The sequence below is a fragment of the Bos javanicus genome, chromosome 7 (genome assembly GCF_032452875.1).
Source record: "Bos javanicus breed banteng chromosome 7, ARS-OSU_banteng_1.0, whole genome shotgun sequence".
NCBI classification, from domain to species: domain Eukaryota; kingdom Metazoa; phylum Chordata; class Mammalia; order Artiodactyla; family Bovidae; genus Bos; species Bos javanicus.
Window position 1 is genome coordinate 5,035,565 of NC_083874.1, and position 20,047 is coordinate 5,055,611.

At 45.3% G+C, this 20,047-nt stretch overlaps 1 protein-coding gene across 2 annotated transcripts; it reads right to left on the minus strand.

Moving 5' to 3' along the window:
* Positions 1-4: 4 nt before the first annotated feature.
* Positions 5-3,916, minus strand: MPV17L2 (MPV17 mitochondrial inner membrane protein like 2). 2 transcript variants are annotated; one of them, XM_061421590.1, is made up of 6 exons: positions 2,919-3,916; positions 2,486-2,629; positions 2,106-2,276; positions 1,052-1,128; positions 790-918; positions 50-488 (listed from the first exon to the last, which is right to left on the minus strand). In XM_061421590.1, exons 1-6 carry the CDS (start codon positions 3,148-3,150, stop codon positions 396-398), a joined length of 846 nt encoding a protein of 281 aa, XP_061277574.1. In that variant the 5' UTR covers positions 3,151-3,916; the 3' UTR covers positions 50-395. The 2 variants fall into 2 exon arrangements, with proteins under 2 accessions (XP_061277575.1, XP_061277574.1); XM_061421591.1 differs by lacking the exon at positions 2,486-2,629 and having other exon boundaries at positions 5-488; positions 2,919-3,307.
* Positions 3,917-20,047: the final 16,131 nt, after the last annotated feature.

A 20,047-nucleotide genomic window follows, 5' to 3' on the forward strand; every position in this document is an offset into this window, starting at 1 on the left:
TTCAATTACAAAGAGAATTTAATGGTACTTCCATACTCCATGACTAGAGGATAAGACTGGAGGCTCCAAATTCTGGGGCCCGGATCCAAGCGGATGGGCGATATCCCCCACCTTGGTCCCAGCGCCCAGCCTACAGCAGTGTTGAGGGCTTGGTGCTAGCTGGCTGGCTGAGACCCCAGAGCTGAGGATGGCCCATCACGAGTCACTTGAAGCTGTCCCAGAAAGGCTGAGGTACAACTGTCCATCTTCATGGTTGTATTCCAGAGGCAGAAACTGAGGCCTGGCAGTGGGCTTGGCAGGGGCAGCCCAAGCAGATGCCCAGAAGTCAGGGTGTGGCTAGGACTTGGCCTAGGAGTCGGTTCCCCTTTCTGCCCAGGCGGCTGGTCAGCAGCGGCTCAGTCAGTCTTGCCTTGCTGTCTGGCATCTGGGGGCTCAGTCTGTATGGTGCCCAGGGCCACACAGCCTGGGGGTGTCAGAGGGCCTGGAATCTGACCGCACAAGAGCATCTGGTTACATGTGCTGTTCACCCCCCTAGGCACCCCACTGAACCCTCCTCCAACCCCTTGGCACTGGGGTCAGCCTTGCTGGAAAGATGTGGGCTTGGTGCTCACCTCGTTGGTGATCAGCAACCTGCCCACCCACCACGGGGTGCAGGCAGGCTGTCAGGAAATAAAGGCTGACACAGGCAGCCCTCACCCTGAAGGGTAGTTGTACTGCCATTTGGGGCTCACACATGTGCCCCCCTCCCCCAGGAGTCCCCTGGGTGCTTGGTCCACCCACTGCGCTCACCCGGTATTTCAGGTAGGAGAGGTAGGTGTCCCACCCTAGCGTCAGGCCGTTGATGTAGGTGACTCGGAACTGGGGGGGCACGAAGAGGAAATTCACCAGCTGCGCAGCAGGCCACACACACCAGTCAGCCTATGGGGAGGGGCAGAATGTAGTGAGGGGCGGAGCCAGGAGGGACTTGGGTGGGGCCTGAAAGGAGGGTCAGAAGCGAGATGAAAGTGGGTGGAGGAGAAGGGATAGGCGGGGCCTGGGCAGGCATGCCCACCTTGTAGAATTCCCAGAACTTGTCCCGCAGCTCCTGACAGCTCTTGTCCAGGGTCTGGCCCTCCAGGCAGCCCAGGCCTAGGAAGGAAACCAAGAAATGAGAGTATCAGGGGCTGGGGAGTATGGAGTACAGTGGTAAAGCGGGTAGGGTAGGACCCATGAGGAACAGAGCTTCCCCAATGGCTCAGCAGGTGAAGAATCCACCTGCAGTGTAGGAGACACAGGAGACTCGGGTTTGATCCCTGGGTCAGGAAGATCCCCTGGAGGAGGAAATGGAAACCCACTCCAGTATTCTTGCTTGAAAAATCCCATGGGGAGGAGCCTGGAAGGCTACAGTCCACAGGGTCGCAAAGAGTCGGACACAACTGAGCAACTAATCACCACCCCAGGCAGCGGAACAGTGTCCCAAGCAGAGGAACCTGGACGTTTAAAGGCCTTGCAGTGGGAAATGGGGCACAGCAGGGAGGCTGAAATGGGTGAACAAGAAGTGAGAGGTCTGTCCTGTATAAACTCGTACCCTGTGGGGCGGTGACACACCCTTGCTGAGGCGGTTTTATTACCAGTCCTGTACCTTCCTTTACCTTTACAGATAATGAAACTGACCCTGGGTGGCAAGGAATGAACAGCTCTCCAGAGCCAAGGGTTAGGATGATTGTGCCCTGCCAACCTCAGTCTCACCTCCCCTTCCTCCAGCCTCAGGGCCTTTGCACCAGCTGTCCTCCCCCTCCACCCACCACCCCACCTCCCTCCCGGCCCGGTGGCTCCTTCTTCATGTCTCATCTCAGTGTCTTCTCCTTGGAGAGGTTCTCCCAACCATCATCTCAGACACTGTCTTCACCCTTCCTACACGTAGCACCACTGTCTGTGATTCTGCCATTCACACCTGACTTCATTGGGTCTGTCCAGTCACCACTGTACCCCAGCCTCCAGTCCCGGGCCACCCACACAGGAGGTGCATCGATAACACATCTCCAAGTTCTGGACACAAAACTGACTCTACCCCCCTGACCCCCTGATCCAGGAGGGACCAAGCCCAAGTTCACAGGACTCCTTACCCAAGAAGTACCAGACGCCAAGCATAGGAGAGGCCACCAGTTGGTCAATGAGGACCTTCTTGAGGACGTTTGGGAGGCCAGGGAAGCCGGATGCAGGGAACAGGCGGTCCAGCCAGAGATACCAATAGTGCAGGAAGGGGCCCATGCTGCAGCCGACTGCAAACATGCTCACTGTGGACAGTCCAAGAGTTAAGGGGGGCACGTTAGGCCAGCAACCTTCCCCCCCAATCCACTCCCTCCCTGGCTAAGACCTGGGTAAGCCTGACACCCTCCCAGGGCCGAACCGAATATTCTTCCATTATTAGCCCCACCGCCAGGTACCATTCCAAGAGGTGCTTTTGCATCTTCCCTCATTCCCTCACTACCCTATCAAAGGATACCACCATCGCCCCGCTTTCCGAAGGAGGAAACAGAGGCACAGCTGATAGGGAAGTGTGGGACCAGGGTGCGACCCAAGCTGGCTGGCAGCCAGATGCTGTGCCTTTGACTACCCCAGGTGCAGCATATCGTGCTCAATGGTAAGTCTGTCAGTGCAAGAGAGAGGGTAGCAGATTAGGGGGTGGGCGAAGACCTGACCGTCAGGATGGCAGCGGACAGAAACCCTACGTATTGGAGATGAGATGAAGACTCGAGGGGGAAGGGACGCGTAGAACGGGGAGTGGGTGTCTAGGTTGCACGCTGAGGTAAAGGGTCTTGCCAGGAACTGAGGTCACCGGACATAGTCACGGAGCTCAGGTCCGGTTCACCGGTCTCCGGATCTGAAGTTGGGGGCAAAGATCTGGGGTAAAAAGCCAGCAGCACCGGTCCCCTTACCTGAGCGCCGCGGGTCGAACTTCTGGCCGGGCCGGGCGCGAATCTCCCAGGTCTGGCGCGCCCCATCCCCAGCCGCCATGAGAACGCCGCATCCCAGGGTGTTGGTGACGAGCAACGCACGGCCTTGGAACAGGGGCTGACCCGCAGCCCAAAGGCCGCGCAGCCAGCGCCAGCCGCCGGGCGGCATCATCCGCCGGACACAGGAACCGGCACACCGGGCCGCCCCGCCCATGCCGGCCAATCCCAAGTCGCCGCCGAGTCCCGGTTACCCGCCCCGCGCGGTGGTACCCAATCGAACGCTGCCTTCGTGATTTGTATGCCCGCCCCAAATCGCTCCAGTCAATCGCCGACTTCTTCGAAGCCTCACACCTCCTTCCGCGCCTTACGGACCAATCACACAAGGCTAGCGTCACACCGCGCACGCCAATTATTGACGTTCCACCCTCGTTTTCCCGCCCCCTTCTGCTCTGGCCTTTGGGTAACCGTCGTCACCCTCTTATTTGACCGCCCAGTACTTCACTGACCAATCACTGACTTTAAGATGGAAAAATCACAGCCTGTTTGTCCTGCCTCCCGTATTGAGATGGCCAATCTAAGGCCGTTACCGAGTTCTCCCGTGTAAATTGCCCTCAAGATTTCCAGATTCTCCTTCAATTCCTGAAAAGTAATGGCCACCAGGGCGGAAACCCAATCCCGCAGAGATTCGGGGACGTGGACTCGGGGCTCCAGTTCTGCTGCGCGCGCAGGCTGCAGGGATTCCTGTCTGGACGTTGACCTTGGTCCTGACTGCTGCTGGGCGTCTGACCTAAGTTCCACAATAATGATAGTACTTAAGACGCTACGCACTGTTCTGGGCACATGACGTGCTTTAAGAAATTTGACAGCAACTTTGTGTTGCTGCAGTGATAATTATATCACCATATCACCTCCTATGTTCCTGTTAGGGGAAAAATCTGAGTTTCAATGGAAATCTATGCATTACTTACAAGAGCAGGGTGTCTGGAGCCTGTGGGCCGAATTCTGTCGCCACCTGTTTTGGTGAGGTTCAAAAGCTAAGAATTTTCTTAACTTTTTTTGATTGGTCGATGAAAAAAATCCAGGTACTGTTCTGGGACGTGGGAAAATTGTATGAAATTCCGATTTTCGAATCCATAAATAAAGATATATTGGAACACAGCCATGCCCATTTGTTTTTTTTTTTGTTGTCTACTCTCAACTACAATGAGGAGTTGCAACCAAGATTATATGGTCTACAAAAACTAAACTGTTTTACTCTTTACAAAAAAAAATTTTTTTTTTTTTTTTTGCTCTTTGTTAGAGGACACGCTTCAGTTTTCTGATTTTGATTCTATGGGAGATATTTAATAAACCGCATGGTTATAACTGAGAACACCAAAAAGTAATTCTTATTTATAAACATGCAAATGAATTCTGCCAAGTAAAGAGATACTCACCCCATTTTTTTTTGGCCTTTATTTGCACGTTCATTTTATACTTCCTGTTCTGTCTCTTGTTTGGAACTTCTTTGAAATGGTTTTAACACCTGACAAGTTCCCTTTATTAATAACGTGAGTTAACAGTAGTTTTTAACACATGCTCATTTTTGTATCTGTATGAGAGGTGTGATTTTAACTTTTTGGGAAAAATGATCCTTCAAACACTTCCTATTGCAGTCAAGTACCTCATTCTGGTATTCCAGGCTCCAGATTTTACTGCATTTTGGTGAAAAACTTTCAAAATGGCTTAAAGAGGGGTAAGAGTCAAGTTATGGTTCACAAAACAGAGTCAGATAAACTTTTTCCATGAGAAAGTACATTTCATGGTAGCTGAAGCCCTGGCAACTCCAAATGAGTAAGAGAATTTTGCTATTTCTCTATTTTTCTCATTTCTGTTTTCCTTTCTCTAAATATGATTTTGATGCCTTTGAAACGGGAGGGAAGGGGGCATAGCACAATCTTTGAAAGAATGACATAGCCCAAGGACACAACGTATACTGATTAGACCAAATGGGTTCAAGATGGTGGACAAGACAGCTTCTACTAGACCTTGAACCTCAGTATATGCTCACTATAACACATCACCCAGCTAAGTGACTGGAGAAGGCAATGGCACCCCACTCCAGTACTCTTGCCTAGAAAATCCCATAGACGGAGGAGCCTGGTAGGCTGGAGTCCATGGGGTCGCTAAGAGTCCAACACGACTGAGCGACTTCACTTTCACTTTTCACTTTCATGCATTGGAGAAGGAAATGGCAACCCACTCCAGTGTTCTTGCCTGGAGAATCCCAGGGATGGGGGAGCCTGGTGGGCTGCCGTCTATGGAATCGCAGAGTCAGACACGACTGAAGCGACTTAGCAGCAGCAGGCTAAGTGACACACCCACAGGCACCATGACAGTTTCAAGGCAAACCAAAGACCAAAACGTGGGCAGTGGCCCAATTCCTAGAAATTTCTGCCCGCTTCCCCAAAATAGTTGGAATAATCCTCCTGTGTATTAGTTTATGAAATTACCCAACCCATAAAAGCTAACCACAGTACACTTGAGGCTGCACTCACCATCTGCCACAGCCCACACTCTTTGTCTGGGGAGTGTGTCTCTCACTCTTGCCTTCTGAGATGGCCTACAGTCTGTCTGTGGAGTGTTTCTCTCTGGATAAATCCACATCTTACGTATCACTTTGTCTCTTACTGACTTCTTTCTGCAATGAGACATCAAGAACCTGAGCTTCATTAGGTCCTGAAACCAGGCACCGTGGGTTTTGGCTGGGTCTGTGTCCCAGCCCCTTGGGTTTAAATCCCAAGCAGGATTTTGGCCGAGCTCAAGTCCTGGCACATGGGTTCAACTCCCAGTCTGAGGTGAATGGTTGTAGCTGGCAACCACAAACTGACAGTGAAAAGGTAAGAGAGGTTTAGAGTTAGGCCTGGTCCTATAGAGGCCCTTGGGAAACCATGAGCCAAGTATACAGGAGAGGACCTTTTACTGTTGTCTACTCGTTTCCCCACCCTGCCCCCAACTCTAATCCTAGGTTTATTCAACACAATTACTTTACTCTACACAACAAAATACAAACATAACATTATCTCAAATATTAGTGACTAGTGAAACTCGCTCAGTGGTGTCCGACTTTTTGTGACTCTAGGCCAGAATACTGAAGTGGGTAGCCTTTCCCTTCTCCAGGGGATCTTCCCAACCCAGGGATCAAACTCAGGTCTACCCGCATTGCAGGCAGTTTCTTTATCAGCTGAGCCACAAAGGAAGCCCGTCTCAAATACTACTAAGTTACAAAACTCAAAACAGAGAATTTATAGTACAATAAAGCCACCAGGGCTTTCCTGGTGGCTCAGACAGTAAAGAATCTACCTGCAATGTAGGTGACCTGGATTCAATCCCTGGGTCAGGAATTTGCCCTGGAGAAGGGAATGACTTCCCAACTCCCGTATTCTTGCCTGGAGAATGCCATGGCCAGAAGAGCCTGGTGGGCTACAGTCCATGAGATTGCAAAGAGTCAGACACAACTGAGCGGCTAAACGTACACACACGTATAATAAACATCAAAAAAGCAATGGACACGTTGCCAAGGTAACCTTCACCACTGCCGTGAATACCAACACAATGAGGGTTTCAATGATGGTCTAGATTTAAACTCACAATATCAGAGAGGGTGGAAAAGTGTGTGCGTGTGTGTGCACGCACGCGCACATCCACGTATGCACATGCTGCTGCTGCTAAGTCGCTTCAGTCACGTCCAACTCTGTGCCACCCCATAGACGGCAGCCCACCAGGCTTCCTTGTCCCTGGGATTCTCCAGGCAAGAACACTGGAGTGGGTTGCCATTTCCTTCTCCAATGCATGAAAGTGAAAAGTGAAAGGGAAGTCGCTCAGCCGTGTCCAACTCTTAGCAACCCCATGGACTACAGCCTACCAGGCTCCTCCGTCCATGGGATTTTCCAGGCAAGAGTACTGGAGTCGGGTGCCATTGCCTTCTCCGACATATGCACATGAGTACATGGGAAAAGAACTCTTGGGGCAAATAACATCTGCTCACTTTTGACCTGGTGGGTAAAATCCATATGCTTTTGCACATCTGTGAAATATTTCCTGCTGTAGGGCAAGAAATGTCACAGCTATCCGATATTCTGAATTTCTGAGCCATTCGGACAAGGGCAAGTGGTGCCATTTCCTACACAAAGAACTTAAGGATGTCACAGTTATCATGACTACAGCCGTTCAGTGTGACCTAAGGGAATTCAAGAAGAGAAGAATACTGCTATAAAAATGCAGGATGCTGGCCCCAGATAGCTGAGATACATATGAAAGGAATCACATCAATAATCCGAAACTCTTGCATCGTTCCATGCATAGAATAACTCTAAATTCCTTAACTTGATATCTGGTTTTCCTTACTTAACAATAATCTTTGATGTTCAGGCTGCTTGCCCCCATTGTTGCAAACTAGTAAATAGCCCGACTCCCTCTTCTGCCTGCTTGGAGCAGTTTTACAGGGCTACTGAGATACTGTCTCTTGGGCTTGGAGTCCTTAACATTCCCACAAAATAAAATAACTCTTTACTTTCAGGTTGTGACTGGTTTTTGTGGATTGTTGTTGTTGTTTTTTTTTTTTTGTAGTCTACACATCCAACAGCAGGTCTAGGACAGAATTGTTAATATCTACACTCCTCTCCTTGACTCTTCGGTTTTTCTCCTACGTTCTTGCTTTCTTGTTCACCCCTGCTCCACTTCTTTTTTTCTTCTGTTAACCCCAGAACACCTGTGTGACCACCAAGGCGTACTCTTTTTCCTCTTGCTCCTCTCCCTCTGGCCCTTCCAAGTGCCAACTCTTTGTTGCTGTTAGTTGCTCAGCCATGTCCACCTCTTTGTGAACCCATGGACTGCAGTACGCTAGGCCTCCCTGTCCTTCACCATCTCCCAGAGTCTGCTCGTTGAAGCCACGTGTTCTGGAAAACAAACTCACTCAGGAGGACAATGCAGATAGTGGAGTGCAGTTTATTACACCGGCGGGCCCAAGGACTCCTCTTAGCCAAGGACCCCACCCAGTTTTTGTGAAAACATTCCCTGAAACTAGTCTGAACAAAGGAAAAAGAAAGATACAATCAAAGTTAACCTGTGATTCTATGCCTTAAGCCTAGGTAGTTAACTGTGGACAATTATCAATAGGCCTATGGTCATAACCCAATAAGCATAATAGAATGTATTATGTATTACATTAATAATACATTAATAACACGTTAATGTATTATAACCAAATGTCTATTCGGTTACACAGATAATTAGGGTATTCTTTTAGATGATGGAGAGCCCTGGGGCTCTTCCTTCCAGGGGCCTGGTTTTCCAGTTGGTATGTTGTTTCCATAGATAATGGGCATATAGCTCAAAGTCCACAGTCCTGCCCAAGATGGAGCCCTGCTTTCAAGATAGAGCCTGTTCTGTTTCCTCCTTCATGCTCAGACTCCTGTCCATTGAGTTGATGATGTCATCCAACCATCTCATCCTCTGTTGCCCACTTTTCCTCCTGCCCTCAATCTTTCCCAGCTTCAGTCTTTCCCAATGAGTCAGCTCTTTGCATCAGGTGGCCAAAGTATTGGAGCTTCAGCTTCAGCATAGTCCTTCCAATGAATATTCAGGGTTGATTTCCTTTAGAATTGACTGGTTTGATCTCCTTGCTGTCCAAAGAATTCTCCAGCATCACAGTTTGAAAACATCAGTTCTTCGGGGCTCAGCTTTATTTATGGTTCAACTCTCACATCCATTCACTACTGGAAAAACTGTAGCTTTGACTAGCTATAACTTTGTGTAGTCTCTGCTTTTTAATATGCTGTCTAGGTTTGTCATAATTTTTTTTCCAAGGAACAAGCGTCTTTTAATTTAATGACTGTAATCACTGTCCACAGTGATTTTGGAGCCCAAGAAAATAAAGTCTGTCACTGTTTTCATTTTTTCTCTATTTGCCATAAAGTGTTGGGACTGGATGCCATAATCTTTGTTTTCTGAAAGTTGAGTTTTGTGGCAGCTTTTTAACTCTCTTCTTTCACCTTCATCAAGAGCCTCTTTAGTTCCTCTTTGCTTTCTGCCATAAGAATGATATTATCTGCATATCTGAAGTTATTGATATTTCTCCCAGAAATTTTGATTCCAGCTTGAGCTTCATCTAGCTGGCATTTTGCATTATGTACTCTGCATATAAGTCAAATAAGCAAGGTGACAATATGCAGCTTTGCCGTACTTCTTTCCCAGTTTGGAACCAGTCCATTGTTCCATGTCTGGTTCTAACTGTTACTTCTTGACCTGCATACAGGTTTCTCAGGAGGCAGGTCAGGTGGTCTGGAATTCCCATCTCTTTAAGAATTTTCCACAGTTTGTTGTGATCCACACAGTCAAAGGCTTTCGCATAGTCAATGAAGCAGAAGCAGATGTTTTTCTGGAATTCCCTTGTTTTTTCTATGATCCAGTGGATGTTGGCAATTTGATCTCTGGTTCCTCTGCCTTTTCTAAATCCAGCTTGAACATATGGAAGTTCTTGGTTCACATACTGTTGAAGCCTAACTTGAAGGATTTTGAGCACTACTTTGCCAGCATGTGAAATGAGTCCAATTGTGCAGTAGTTTGAACATTCTTTGGTATTGCTCTTCTTTGGGATTGGAATGAAAACTGACCTTTTCCAGTCCTGTGGTCACTGCAGAGTTTTCCAAACTTGCTGGCATATTGAGTGCAGCACTTTCACAGCATCATCTTTTAGGATTTGAAATAGCTCAACTGGAATTCTATCACCTCCACTAGCTTTGTTCATAGTGACGCTTCCTAAGGTCCACTTGACTTAGCATTCCAGGACGTCTGGCTCTAGGTGAGTGATCACACCATCATGGTTATCCAGGTCATTAAGACCTTTTTTGTACAGTTTTGCTGTGTATTCTTGCCACCTCTTCTACTTCTGTTAGGTCTGAGGTTAGAAATAGACGGGCTCCCATTTGGACATTGCCATCAGCCAGCCTCCTGTTTGCATTTCCTGAGGCAAGAGACAGGTGGACTCAAGTGGAGGAATTTACAACCAGCCTCCTGTTTGCTCTCTGAAATGGAAATAACCACAGAAACTGGGTAAATAGCTAGTCTTTGTCTCTTGTAAACATCTCATGGGAATAATCATGACAAGGACAAAGAGAGGGAAGAAAAAACCCCTCACAGTAAAGGATAAGGGAGACACTACACCTGCGCAGAAAGGCTCCATGGAGTCAAAAGTCTGAGGATAATTCCAAACCGTAATGAGTCTTGCTCCTCCCAGAAGCTCTCACTTGGAGAACCATCTTGGCTAGGGTGTGCCTGTGCACCCCAGGGGAGGGTCCTGAGACAAATTAACCAGGGAGGGGACAGAGCAAGATGATTGGCCTGAGTGAAGACAAACATCTAGAGGACTGCCCCCTTATACAGGCTTTTTTTTTTTTTTTTAATAAGAATGTTAATTGTGGCTTTATTTCTTTTCTCTTTTTTTTAAAAAAAATTTTATTGTATTTTTAAACTTTACAATATTGTATTAGTTTTGCCAAATATCGAAATGAATCCGCCACAGGTATACCTGTGTTCCCCCATCCTGAACCCTCCTCCCTCCTCCCTCCCCATACCCTCCCCCTGGGTCGTCCCAGTGCACCAGCCCCAAGCATCCAGTATCCTGCATCGAACCTGGACTGGCGACTCATTTCATACATGATATTATACATGTTTCAATGCCATTCTCCCAAACCTCCCAGAATATTGGAAATAAAAGCAAAAATAAACAAATGGGACCTAATTAAACTTAAAAGCTTATACAGGCTTTTAACTTCCCAAAGCCGCAACTCTCTTTCTGAGCTCGCCTGTATGCCTTTCCGCATATGCTTTTCTTTTCAATAAACTTTTTACTTTACTCTTTACCTTCTTCCTCCTTGCCTGAATTCGCTCTTGACTAGGCAGAAAAGGACTAGGGACGCTAGTCCTAGCTGCTCGCCCTTGTGGTCCAGTGGTTAAGACTCCAGGTCTGGGAAACTAACGCCTTGCTTCCAGCTACCTCTTGCTTCAAGCTGCTGTTTACTGCTGCCCAAGTCCAAAATCAGGTCCATATCATTTCTGTCCTTTATTCTGCTCATCTTTGCATGAAATGTTCCTTTGGTATCTCTAATTTTCTTGAAGAGATATCTAGTCTTTCCCAGTCTATTGTTTTTCTCTATTTCTTTACATTGATCACTGAGGAAGGCTTTCTTATCTCTCCTTGCTTTTCTTTGGAACTCTGCATTCAGATGGGTATATATTTCCTTTTCTCCTTTGCCTTTCACACCTCTGCTCTTCTTAGCTATCTGTAAGGCCTCCTCAGACAACTATTTGCCTTGTTGCATTTCTTTTCCTTGGATGATTTTGGTCACTGCCTCCTGAACAATGTCACAAGCTTCCGTCCATAGTTCTTCAGGCATTCTCTCTATCAGATCTAATCCCTTGAATCTATCTGTCATTTTCCCTGTATAATCATAAAGGATTTGATTTAGGTCATACCTGAATGGTCTAGTGGTTTTCCCTACTTTCTTCAGTTTAAGTCTGACTTTTTCGATAAGGAGTTCATGATCTGAGCCACAGTCAACTCCTGGTCTTGTTTTTGCTAACTGTATAGAGCTTCTCCATCTTTGGCTGCAAAGAATATAGTCAATCTGATTTCACTATTGACCATCTGGTTATGCCCATGTGTAGAGTCTTCTCTTGTCTGGTTGGAAGAGGGTTGCTATGACCAGTGTATTCTCTTGGAAAAACTCTATTAGCCTTTGCCCTGCTTCATTTTGTACTCCAAGGCCAAATTTACCTGTTACTCCAGGTATCTCTTGACTTCCTACTTTTGCATTCCAGTCCCCTACGATGAAAAGGACATCTTGTTTCCATGTTAGTTCTAGAAGGTCTTGTAGATCTTCATAGAACCATTCAACTTCAGCTTCTTCAGCATAACCGGTTGGGGCATAGACTTGGATTACTGTGACACTGAATTGTTTGCCTTGGAAACGAACCGAGTTCATTCTGGCATTTTTGAGACTGCATTCAAGTACTGCATTTCAGAGTCTTATTGACTGTGGGGGCCACTCCATTTCTTCTAATGGATTCTTGCCCACAGTAGTAGATATAATGATATCTGAATTAAATTAAATGGATCCCTGAGTTATGATACTATATTGCTGTTAGATTTATGATGTAAAAAGAAACTTAAACGGAGTGAGCTTCTGTACATTCAAATTTTCATAGCCTTGAGTTTAGACTATGAGACCCAAAAGGAATTTAAGAAGTGTGTAGCTCAGGGGGAGAATTCTAGTAAGGACACGGATGACATTTTAATTTACCCGATGGGGCCATCCAAGCAAAGAGGAGCTACTCCCTGCCTTCTGGGAGTAGCTGTTGCCCCAGAAGAGGCCACGGTACCAGCAGCAGCTGTGGCAACAGAGGCCACCCCTCCGACAGGAGGCCCTCCTCCGCCAAGGCTTTTGGCCAAAGGGAAGACACAGCTGGGGAAGAAAAGAGGCCCCACCCACATTCAGGAACCTCTTCTTTGTACCCTGAGTTACCCAAGGGACCATGCTCAGTCTAGCTAGCGCTCACAGCAGCCTGAGTTACCAATCAACTGTCCCTGACTCTTTGTGATCCTATGGACTGCAGCACACCAGGCTTCCGTGTCCTTTGCTATCTCCCCGAGTTTGCTCAGACTCATGTCCATTGAGTCAGTGATGCCATCCAACCATCTCATCCTCTGTCTTTCCCTTTTCTTCCTGCACTCAATTTTACCCAGCATCAGGGTCTTTTCCAGTGAGTCGGCTCTTAGCATCATGTGGCCAAAGTATTGGAGCTTCAGCTTCAACATCAGTCCTTCCAATGAATATTCAGGGTTGACTTCCTTTAGGATTGACTGGTTTGATCTTGCTATCTAAGGGACTCTCAAGAGTATCGTCCAGCACCACAGTTTGAAATCATCAATTCTTTGGCACTTGGGCTTATTTATGGTCCAACTCTCATATCCACACATGACTACTGGAAAAACCATAGCTTTGACTAGACAGGCTTTTGTAGGCAAAGTGACATCTGCTTTTTTATATGCTGTCTAGGTTGGTCATAACTTTTCTTCCAAGTAGCAAGGATCTTTTAATTTCATGGCTGCAGTCATCATCTGCAGTGGTTGTGGAGTCCAAGAAAATAAAGTCTGTCACTGTTTCCATTATTTCCCCATCTATTTTCCAAGAAGTGATGGGATCAGATGCCATGATCTTTGTTTTTTGAATGTTGAGTTTTAAGCCAGCTTTTACACTCTCTTTCTTCACCTTCATCAAGAGGCTCTTTAGTTCCTCTTTGCTTTCTGCCATTAAGGTGGCTCAGTTCAGTTCAGTCACTTAGTCGTGTCCAGCTCTTTGTGACCCCATGGACTGCAGCATGCCAGGCTTCCCTGTTCATCACCAACTCCTGGAGCTTGCTCAAACTCATATCCATCAAGTCAGTGATGCTATCCAACCATCTCATCCTCTGTCGTCCCCTTCTCCACCTGCCTTCAATCTTTCCCAGCACCAGGGTCTTTTCCAATGAGTCAGTTCTTTGCATCAGGTGGCCAGAGTATTGGAGTTTCAGCTTCAACATCAGTCCTTCCGATGAATGTTCAGAACTGATTTCCTTTAGGATTGACTGATTTGATCACCTCTCAGTCCAAGGGACTCTCAAGAGTTTTCTCCAACACCATAGTTCAAAAGCATCAATTCTTCAGTGTTCAGCTTTCTTTATAGTCCAGCTTTCACATCCATACATGACTAGTGGAAAAACCATAGCTCTGACTAGATGGACCTTTGTCGGCAAAGTAACATCTCTGCTTTTTAATACGCTGTCTAGGTTGGTCACAGCTTTTCTTCCAAGGAGCAAGTGTTTTTTAATTTCATGGCAGCAGTCACCATATGCAGTGATTTTGGAGCCCAGGAAATTAAAGTCGCTCACTATTTCCATTGTTTCCCTATCTATTTGCCATGAAGTGAAGGGACCAGTTGCCACGGTCTTCATTTTTTGAATGTTGAGTTTTAAGCCAGCTTTTTGACTCTTCTCTTTCACCTTCATCAAGAAGCTCTTCAGTTCCTCTTCACTTTCTGCCATAAGGGTGGTGCCATCTGCTTGTTTGAGGTTATTGATATTTATTTTGGCAATCGTGATTCCAGCTTGTGCTTTGTTCAGCCTGGCATTTTGTATGATGTACTCTGCATATAAGTTAAATAAGCAGGGTGAAAATATACATCCTTGATGTACTCCTTTCCCAATTTGGAACCAGTCTCTTTTTGTGTGTCTAGTTCTCACTGTTGCTTCTTGACCTGCATACAGGTTTCTCAGGAGGCAGGTCAGGTGGTCTGGTATTCCCATCTCTTTCAGAATTTTCCACAGCTTGTTGTGATCAACACAATCGAAGGCTTTGGCATAGTCAATAAAGCAGAAATAGATGTTTTTCTGGAACTCTCTTGTTTTTTTTCGATGATCCAGCGAATGTTGGCAATTTGATCTCTGGTTCCTCTGCCTTTTCTAAATCCAGCTTGAACATCTGGAAGTTCACGGTTCACGTACTGTTGAAGCCTGGCTTGGAGGATTTTGAGTATTCCTTTGCTAGCGTGTGAGATGAGTGCAGTTGTGAGATAGTCTGAACATTCTCTGGCATTGCCTTTCTTTGGGATTGCAATGAAAACTGACATTTTCCAGTCCTGTGGCCACTGCTGACTTTTCCAAATTTGCTGACATATTGAGTGCAGCACTTTCACAGCATCATCTTTCAGGATTTTAAATAGCTCCACTGGAATTCCATCACCTCCACTAGCTTTGTTCATAGTGATGCTTTCTAAGGCGCACTTGACTTCACATTCCAGGATGTCTGGCTCCAGGTGAGTGATCACACCATCGTGATTATCTGGGTCATGAAGATCTTTTTTGTACAGTTCTTCTGTGTATTCTTGCCACCTCTTCTTAATATCTTCTGCCTCTGTTAGGTCCATACCATTTCTGTCCTTTATCGAGCCCATCTTTGCATGAAATGTTCCCTTGGTACCTCTAATTTTCTTGAAGAGATTTCTAGTCTTTCCCAGTCTATTGTTTTCCTCTATTTCTTTGCAATGGTCACTGAGGAAGGCTTTCTTACGTCTCCTTGCTCTTTTTTGGAACTCTGCATTCAAATAGGTATATCTTTCCTTTTCTCCTTTGCCTTTTGCTTCTCTTCTTTTCTCAGCTATTTGTAAGGCCTCCTCAGACAACCATTTTGCCTTTTTGCATTTCTTTTTCCTGGGGATGGTCTTGACAGCTGCCTCCTGTACAATGTCATGAACCTGTGTCCATTGTTCTTCAGTCAGTCTGTCTATCAGATCTAATCCCTTGAATGTATTTGTCACTTCCACTGTATAATTGTAAGCGATTTGATTTAGGTCATACCTGAATGGTCTAGTGGTTTTCCCCACTTTCTTCAGTTTAAGTCTGACTTTTTCGATAAGGAGTTCATGATCTGAGCCACAGTCAACTCCCGGTCTTGTTTTTGCTGACTGTATAGAGCTTCTCCATCTTTGGCTGCAAAGAATATAGTCAATCTGATTTCACTATTGACCATCTGGTTATGCCCATGTGTAGAGTCTTCTCTTGTCTGGTTGGAAGAGGGTGTTTTCTATGACCAGTGCGTTCTCTTGGCAAGACTCTATTAGCCTTTGCCCTGCTTCATTTTGTACTCCAAGGCCAAATTTGCCTGTTACTCCAGGTATCTCTTGACTTCCTACTTTTGCATTCCAGTCCCCTATGATGAAAAGGACATCTTGTTTTCATGTTAGTTCTAGAAGGTCTTGTAGGTCTTCATAGAACCGTTCAACTTCAACTTCTTCAGCACAACTGGTTGGGGCATATACTTGGAGTGAGTGAGTGAGTGAGTGAGTGAGTGAAAGTCGCTCAGTCATATCTGACTCTTTGCGACCCCGTAGACTACACAGTCCATGGAATTCTCCAGGCCTGAATACTGGAGTGGGTAGCCTTTTCCTTCTCCAGGGGCTCTTCCCAACCCAGGGATCGAACCCAGGTCTCCTAAATTGTTTGCCTTGGAACTGAACTGAGTTCATTCTGGCATTTTTGAGATTGCATCCAAGTACTGCATTTCAGACTTTTTTTTGTTGACTATGATGGCTACTTCATTTCTTCTAAGGGATTCTTGCCCACAGTAATAGATATAATGGTCTCTCAGTTAAATTCACCCATTCCAGTCCATTTTAGTTCACTGATTCCTAGAATGTCGATGTTCACTCTTGACATCTCCTGCTTGACCACTTCTAATTTACCTTGATTCGTGAACCTAACATTCCAGGTTCCTATGCAATATTGCTCTTTACAGCATCGGGGTTTACTTCAGTCACCAGTCACATCCACATCTGGGTGTTGTTTTTGCTTTGGCTCTGTCCCTTCATTCTTTCTGTAGTTATTTCTCCACTCTTCTCCAGTAGCATATTGGCACCTACTGAACTGGGGAGTTCATCTTTCCATGTCATATCTTTTTGCCTTTTCATACTGTTCCTACTCTTCATTAAGGTGGTGTCATCTGCATATCTGAGGTTGTTGATATTTCTCCTGGCAATCTTGATTCCAGCTTGTGTGATTCATCCAATGCAGCGTTTCTCATGATGTACTCTGCAGTAAGTTAAATAAGCAGGGTGACAATATATAGCCTTGACGTAGCGCTTTCCTAATTTGGAACAAGTCCGTTGTCCCATGTCTGCTTCTGTTGCTTCTTGACCTGCATACAGGTTTCTCAGGAGGCAGGTAAAGTGGTCTGGTATTCCCATAACTCTCTGCTTTCAGGTTGTGACTAGTTTTTTAGTCAACACAGAAGATTCAAAAAGCAACTGCTGGTCTTTAGACTCCAATGAGCGATCATTACTCCAATTGACTTATTTAGTTTTCAATAATTGGGATATGGCCACAAAGGCTGAACGAGCTCAGAGAAATATGCATAAGGCCCAGATGATTGCAGCGGCTTTGTCTGCTCAGAGTCGACCAATTGGGAGACTGCTTCTTGCGGCCAATCTGGCCCTGGCAGACCACTAGGTCCACGGGTACCCAAACAAGGAAGGTGTATCCTATGTGGACAAAAGGGACACTGGAGGGAAGACTGTGATCAATGTGCCCTTTGCACATAGCCAGGGCATTGGCAGATGGATGTCGCAGGGGCCGGAGAGTGAGGTGGGGAGGCCTTCCACCCTTGGTTTCACAGTCAGAAGACTTACCAGCCCGAAGCTAAAAGGGGCTCTTCCTGGAGATACTATCTGCATAACTAGCCTCAGGTGGTTATTGATGTGCCAGGCTACTTGATAGAATTTCTTGTAGACAACCTTCTCGATCTTAACCCAAGGATTGGAAAACTTAGCAATCATAAGGAATACATAATGAGGTTGTCAGGGAAGAAATAGGGGCACACTTTTCTGGAGCCCCTTTTGTGCAATGTCAATGGCCAGCTGTTTTTACATTCCTTTCAATTTGTGCCTTATTGTCCCATTCCTTTGATGGGAAGAGATTTCTTAACTAAGTTAGGGTCATTCCGTTTCTCAAGGGGCAAGGGAACCACCCTTATCACCGAATGGCTCTAACAGAAAACAGAAAGCAGCAGACTGGATCTGAAGTTGAGATGGAAGCCTTAGACCCTGGAGTGTGGAGTATCGAGGATCCAGGCCTGGCCGAAGATATCCAGCCAGTGGTTATTAAACAAGACCCTCAAGAAATGGCTGGTGTTCACTGTAGGGGACATCAGTCTCAGATTCCCGGGTCTGAAATTGGAAAGGGAAATCACCACGTTGACCAAGAAGCGAAGAAAGCAGCGTGCACACCAACAGATAAAATAAAAGCAGTTTTACACGTCCCAGGCTTGATAGAGGAAATGCCACAACCTTGTTATATGAAGGAGGAAGATTGGGCTAAAAATAGGGGGTTAATAAGTCAAAAGATATGGTATATGTTAGATGAAAAGATTATGATCCCACAAACTCAGTGATGGAAAGTAATCAAGGCTTTACCTGAAACCATCCATGATAAACGTGACGCTCTTTGGAATTTACTGCAAAGGCAGAATGTTGTGCTTTTATTCCAGATAACTCTGCTAATGTATCTCAATTACTAAGTCACATTGCACAAAAAATAGAGGCTGTAAATGACCCTCTCCCAGATTTAGGAACTATTTTGGGAAAATGGTTCAAGTCCCTAAGATCGTGGCTAAAATGTTGAAACAGGAACTATGATGCCTCTGTGTTTGCTTGTGTGTTCATATGTGTCTATGTGTGTGTTATAGACATATAGTATTGCCAAAAATTAATTCATAAAATGGCTCTATTTGATTGACTTAAAGGAAATTAAGCACATATATATATTCAGAAATACAAAATAATCTGGTCAGAATAAGTTTCAGGTTCATGTTATCTGGAAAGTATTCAGGGTAAAACTGATATCTGGTATTGCAGGTGGCTTAAACTTGTTGGTTGATTAATACAGACATGTCTTTAGAGTCATCAATGTTAAGTATAATACTTCTGTTGTCCCTAGGTCTACCAGATCTAATTATATCTATCGAAAATTTGTCAGCAAGAATAGTAACATGGAAAAAAAACTTTTAAGAAAAATCAGATATGTGTTTTCAGTAAAAAAAAAAAAAAAAGGTGTGAGGAATGAAAAAATACTGAAAAGAATTATGCATGATCAGGATTTTCTAAGATTGGATTAAACTTAGTTGGGTAAATGGATTTTGTTGGGAATGGGCTAGGACAAGACTGGATTTGGATTCTCCCTCCAAAGTATTCTTGAAATGCTGCTTTTCACAACAGATTGTGTGAGTTTCTTGGCCTTTAATTGATTTGTATGTGCTTGTGAGAGCTTTTGTAACTTTGGTTAAGGAATAAGTGTTGTTTGACAGTGACCTATAGTCTTATTTGACAAGTTTTAAAACTTTTTGACAAACGTCTGGAATACCAAATTTTAATTAAAGTTCTGATTTCCAGCTTTGGAGGGTCTCTGAAAGAGAAATATTTAACACGCACATATTTGGTATGATATGTTAAATATTATTGTAATGTCATGTAATGGAAATGGTTATTGTAACCAAGATTTTTTTTTTTATATCAATTACACTGTTTCATGCTTAGTTGCTCAGTCTTGTCCGACTCTTTGCAGCCCCATGGACTGTAGCCCACCAGGCAAGAATACTGGAGAGGGTTGCCATGCCCTTCTCCAGGGAATCTTCCCAACCCAGGGATCGAACGCAGGTCTCTCACATTGCAGGCGGATTCTTTACAAGTATACTGTAATCAGATATTTAACTATGCCTTTTGAGTCTTTTGTCATTTATAGATATTTTTGTACTCTGGTGCTGTTACAAAAAGTGCTTCATCACCCAGAAGATTCTTAGAAGGCTAAGGAAGTGTTTGCTGTAGCCAATACTGATTGCAGGACCCTGTTATGTTAGCGCTTATCCAGTCCTTCTTCTCTCCACCCATTTAACCTACAGATGTCTGTTCTCCCTCTCTTTCTTGCTTAACTGCACTCTGAAAATGATTGCCATCTAGCTACACTTGATGTGTATCCTCACAAGACAGCACTCCCTAATAGTCCTTTCCTCTGGAAGCATTCTGCATTCCAGAAAGAATGTTACAGGAGGATGACCTCTAAGACTACCAGAACCTGTCTTGGAATCACATGATGCCTCATGATCTCAGTGGCCCCAGGAGGAGGAGAAGAATGTAAGACCACAGCAACTCTGATACTTATCTTCAGCCTTATTTTCCATCCTAAAACTTGAAGGCCTTTTCTAATGTCCCAGGAGGTGGGGCATGGTCTTGAAAACATTAGCTTGCTGTGGTCCCCCTTTGCCTTGCAAAGTAATAAACCTACTCCTTTCTACTCCTCCAAAACTCTTGATTCCATATTCATGTTCGGCATTGGTGAACAGAGCCCAGTTTTTTTTTTTTTTTTTTTGTGACACAGTGGCATCAGTTCCACATGAAGATGCTGCCTATGTGGGGGTTCCAGTCCATACAGATTAAAACAAGGAGCTGTCCTGGACCGGGGCCCCTAGCTCAGGTATCTGGAGATTTTTA

Excerpts from the sequence above, each read along its gene's own strand:
- MPV17L2 (XM_061421590.1), bottom strand. The coding sequence starts at position 3,150 with ATGGGCGGGGCGGCCCGGTGTGCCGGTTCCTGTGTCCGGCGGATGATG. Across the intron at positions 2,277-2,485 it reads CGGAAAGCGGGGCGATGGTG|TGAGCATGTTTGCAGTCGGC; the intron begins GTATCCTTTGAT and ends GACTGTCCACAG. Across the intron at positions 919-1,051 it reads AGTTCTGGGAATTCTACAAG|GCTGACTGGTGTGTGTGGCC; the intron begins GTGGGCATGCCT and ends CCCTCCCCATAG.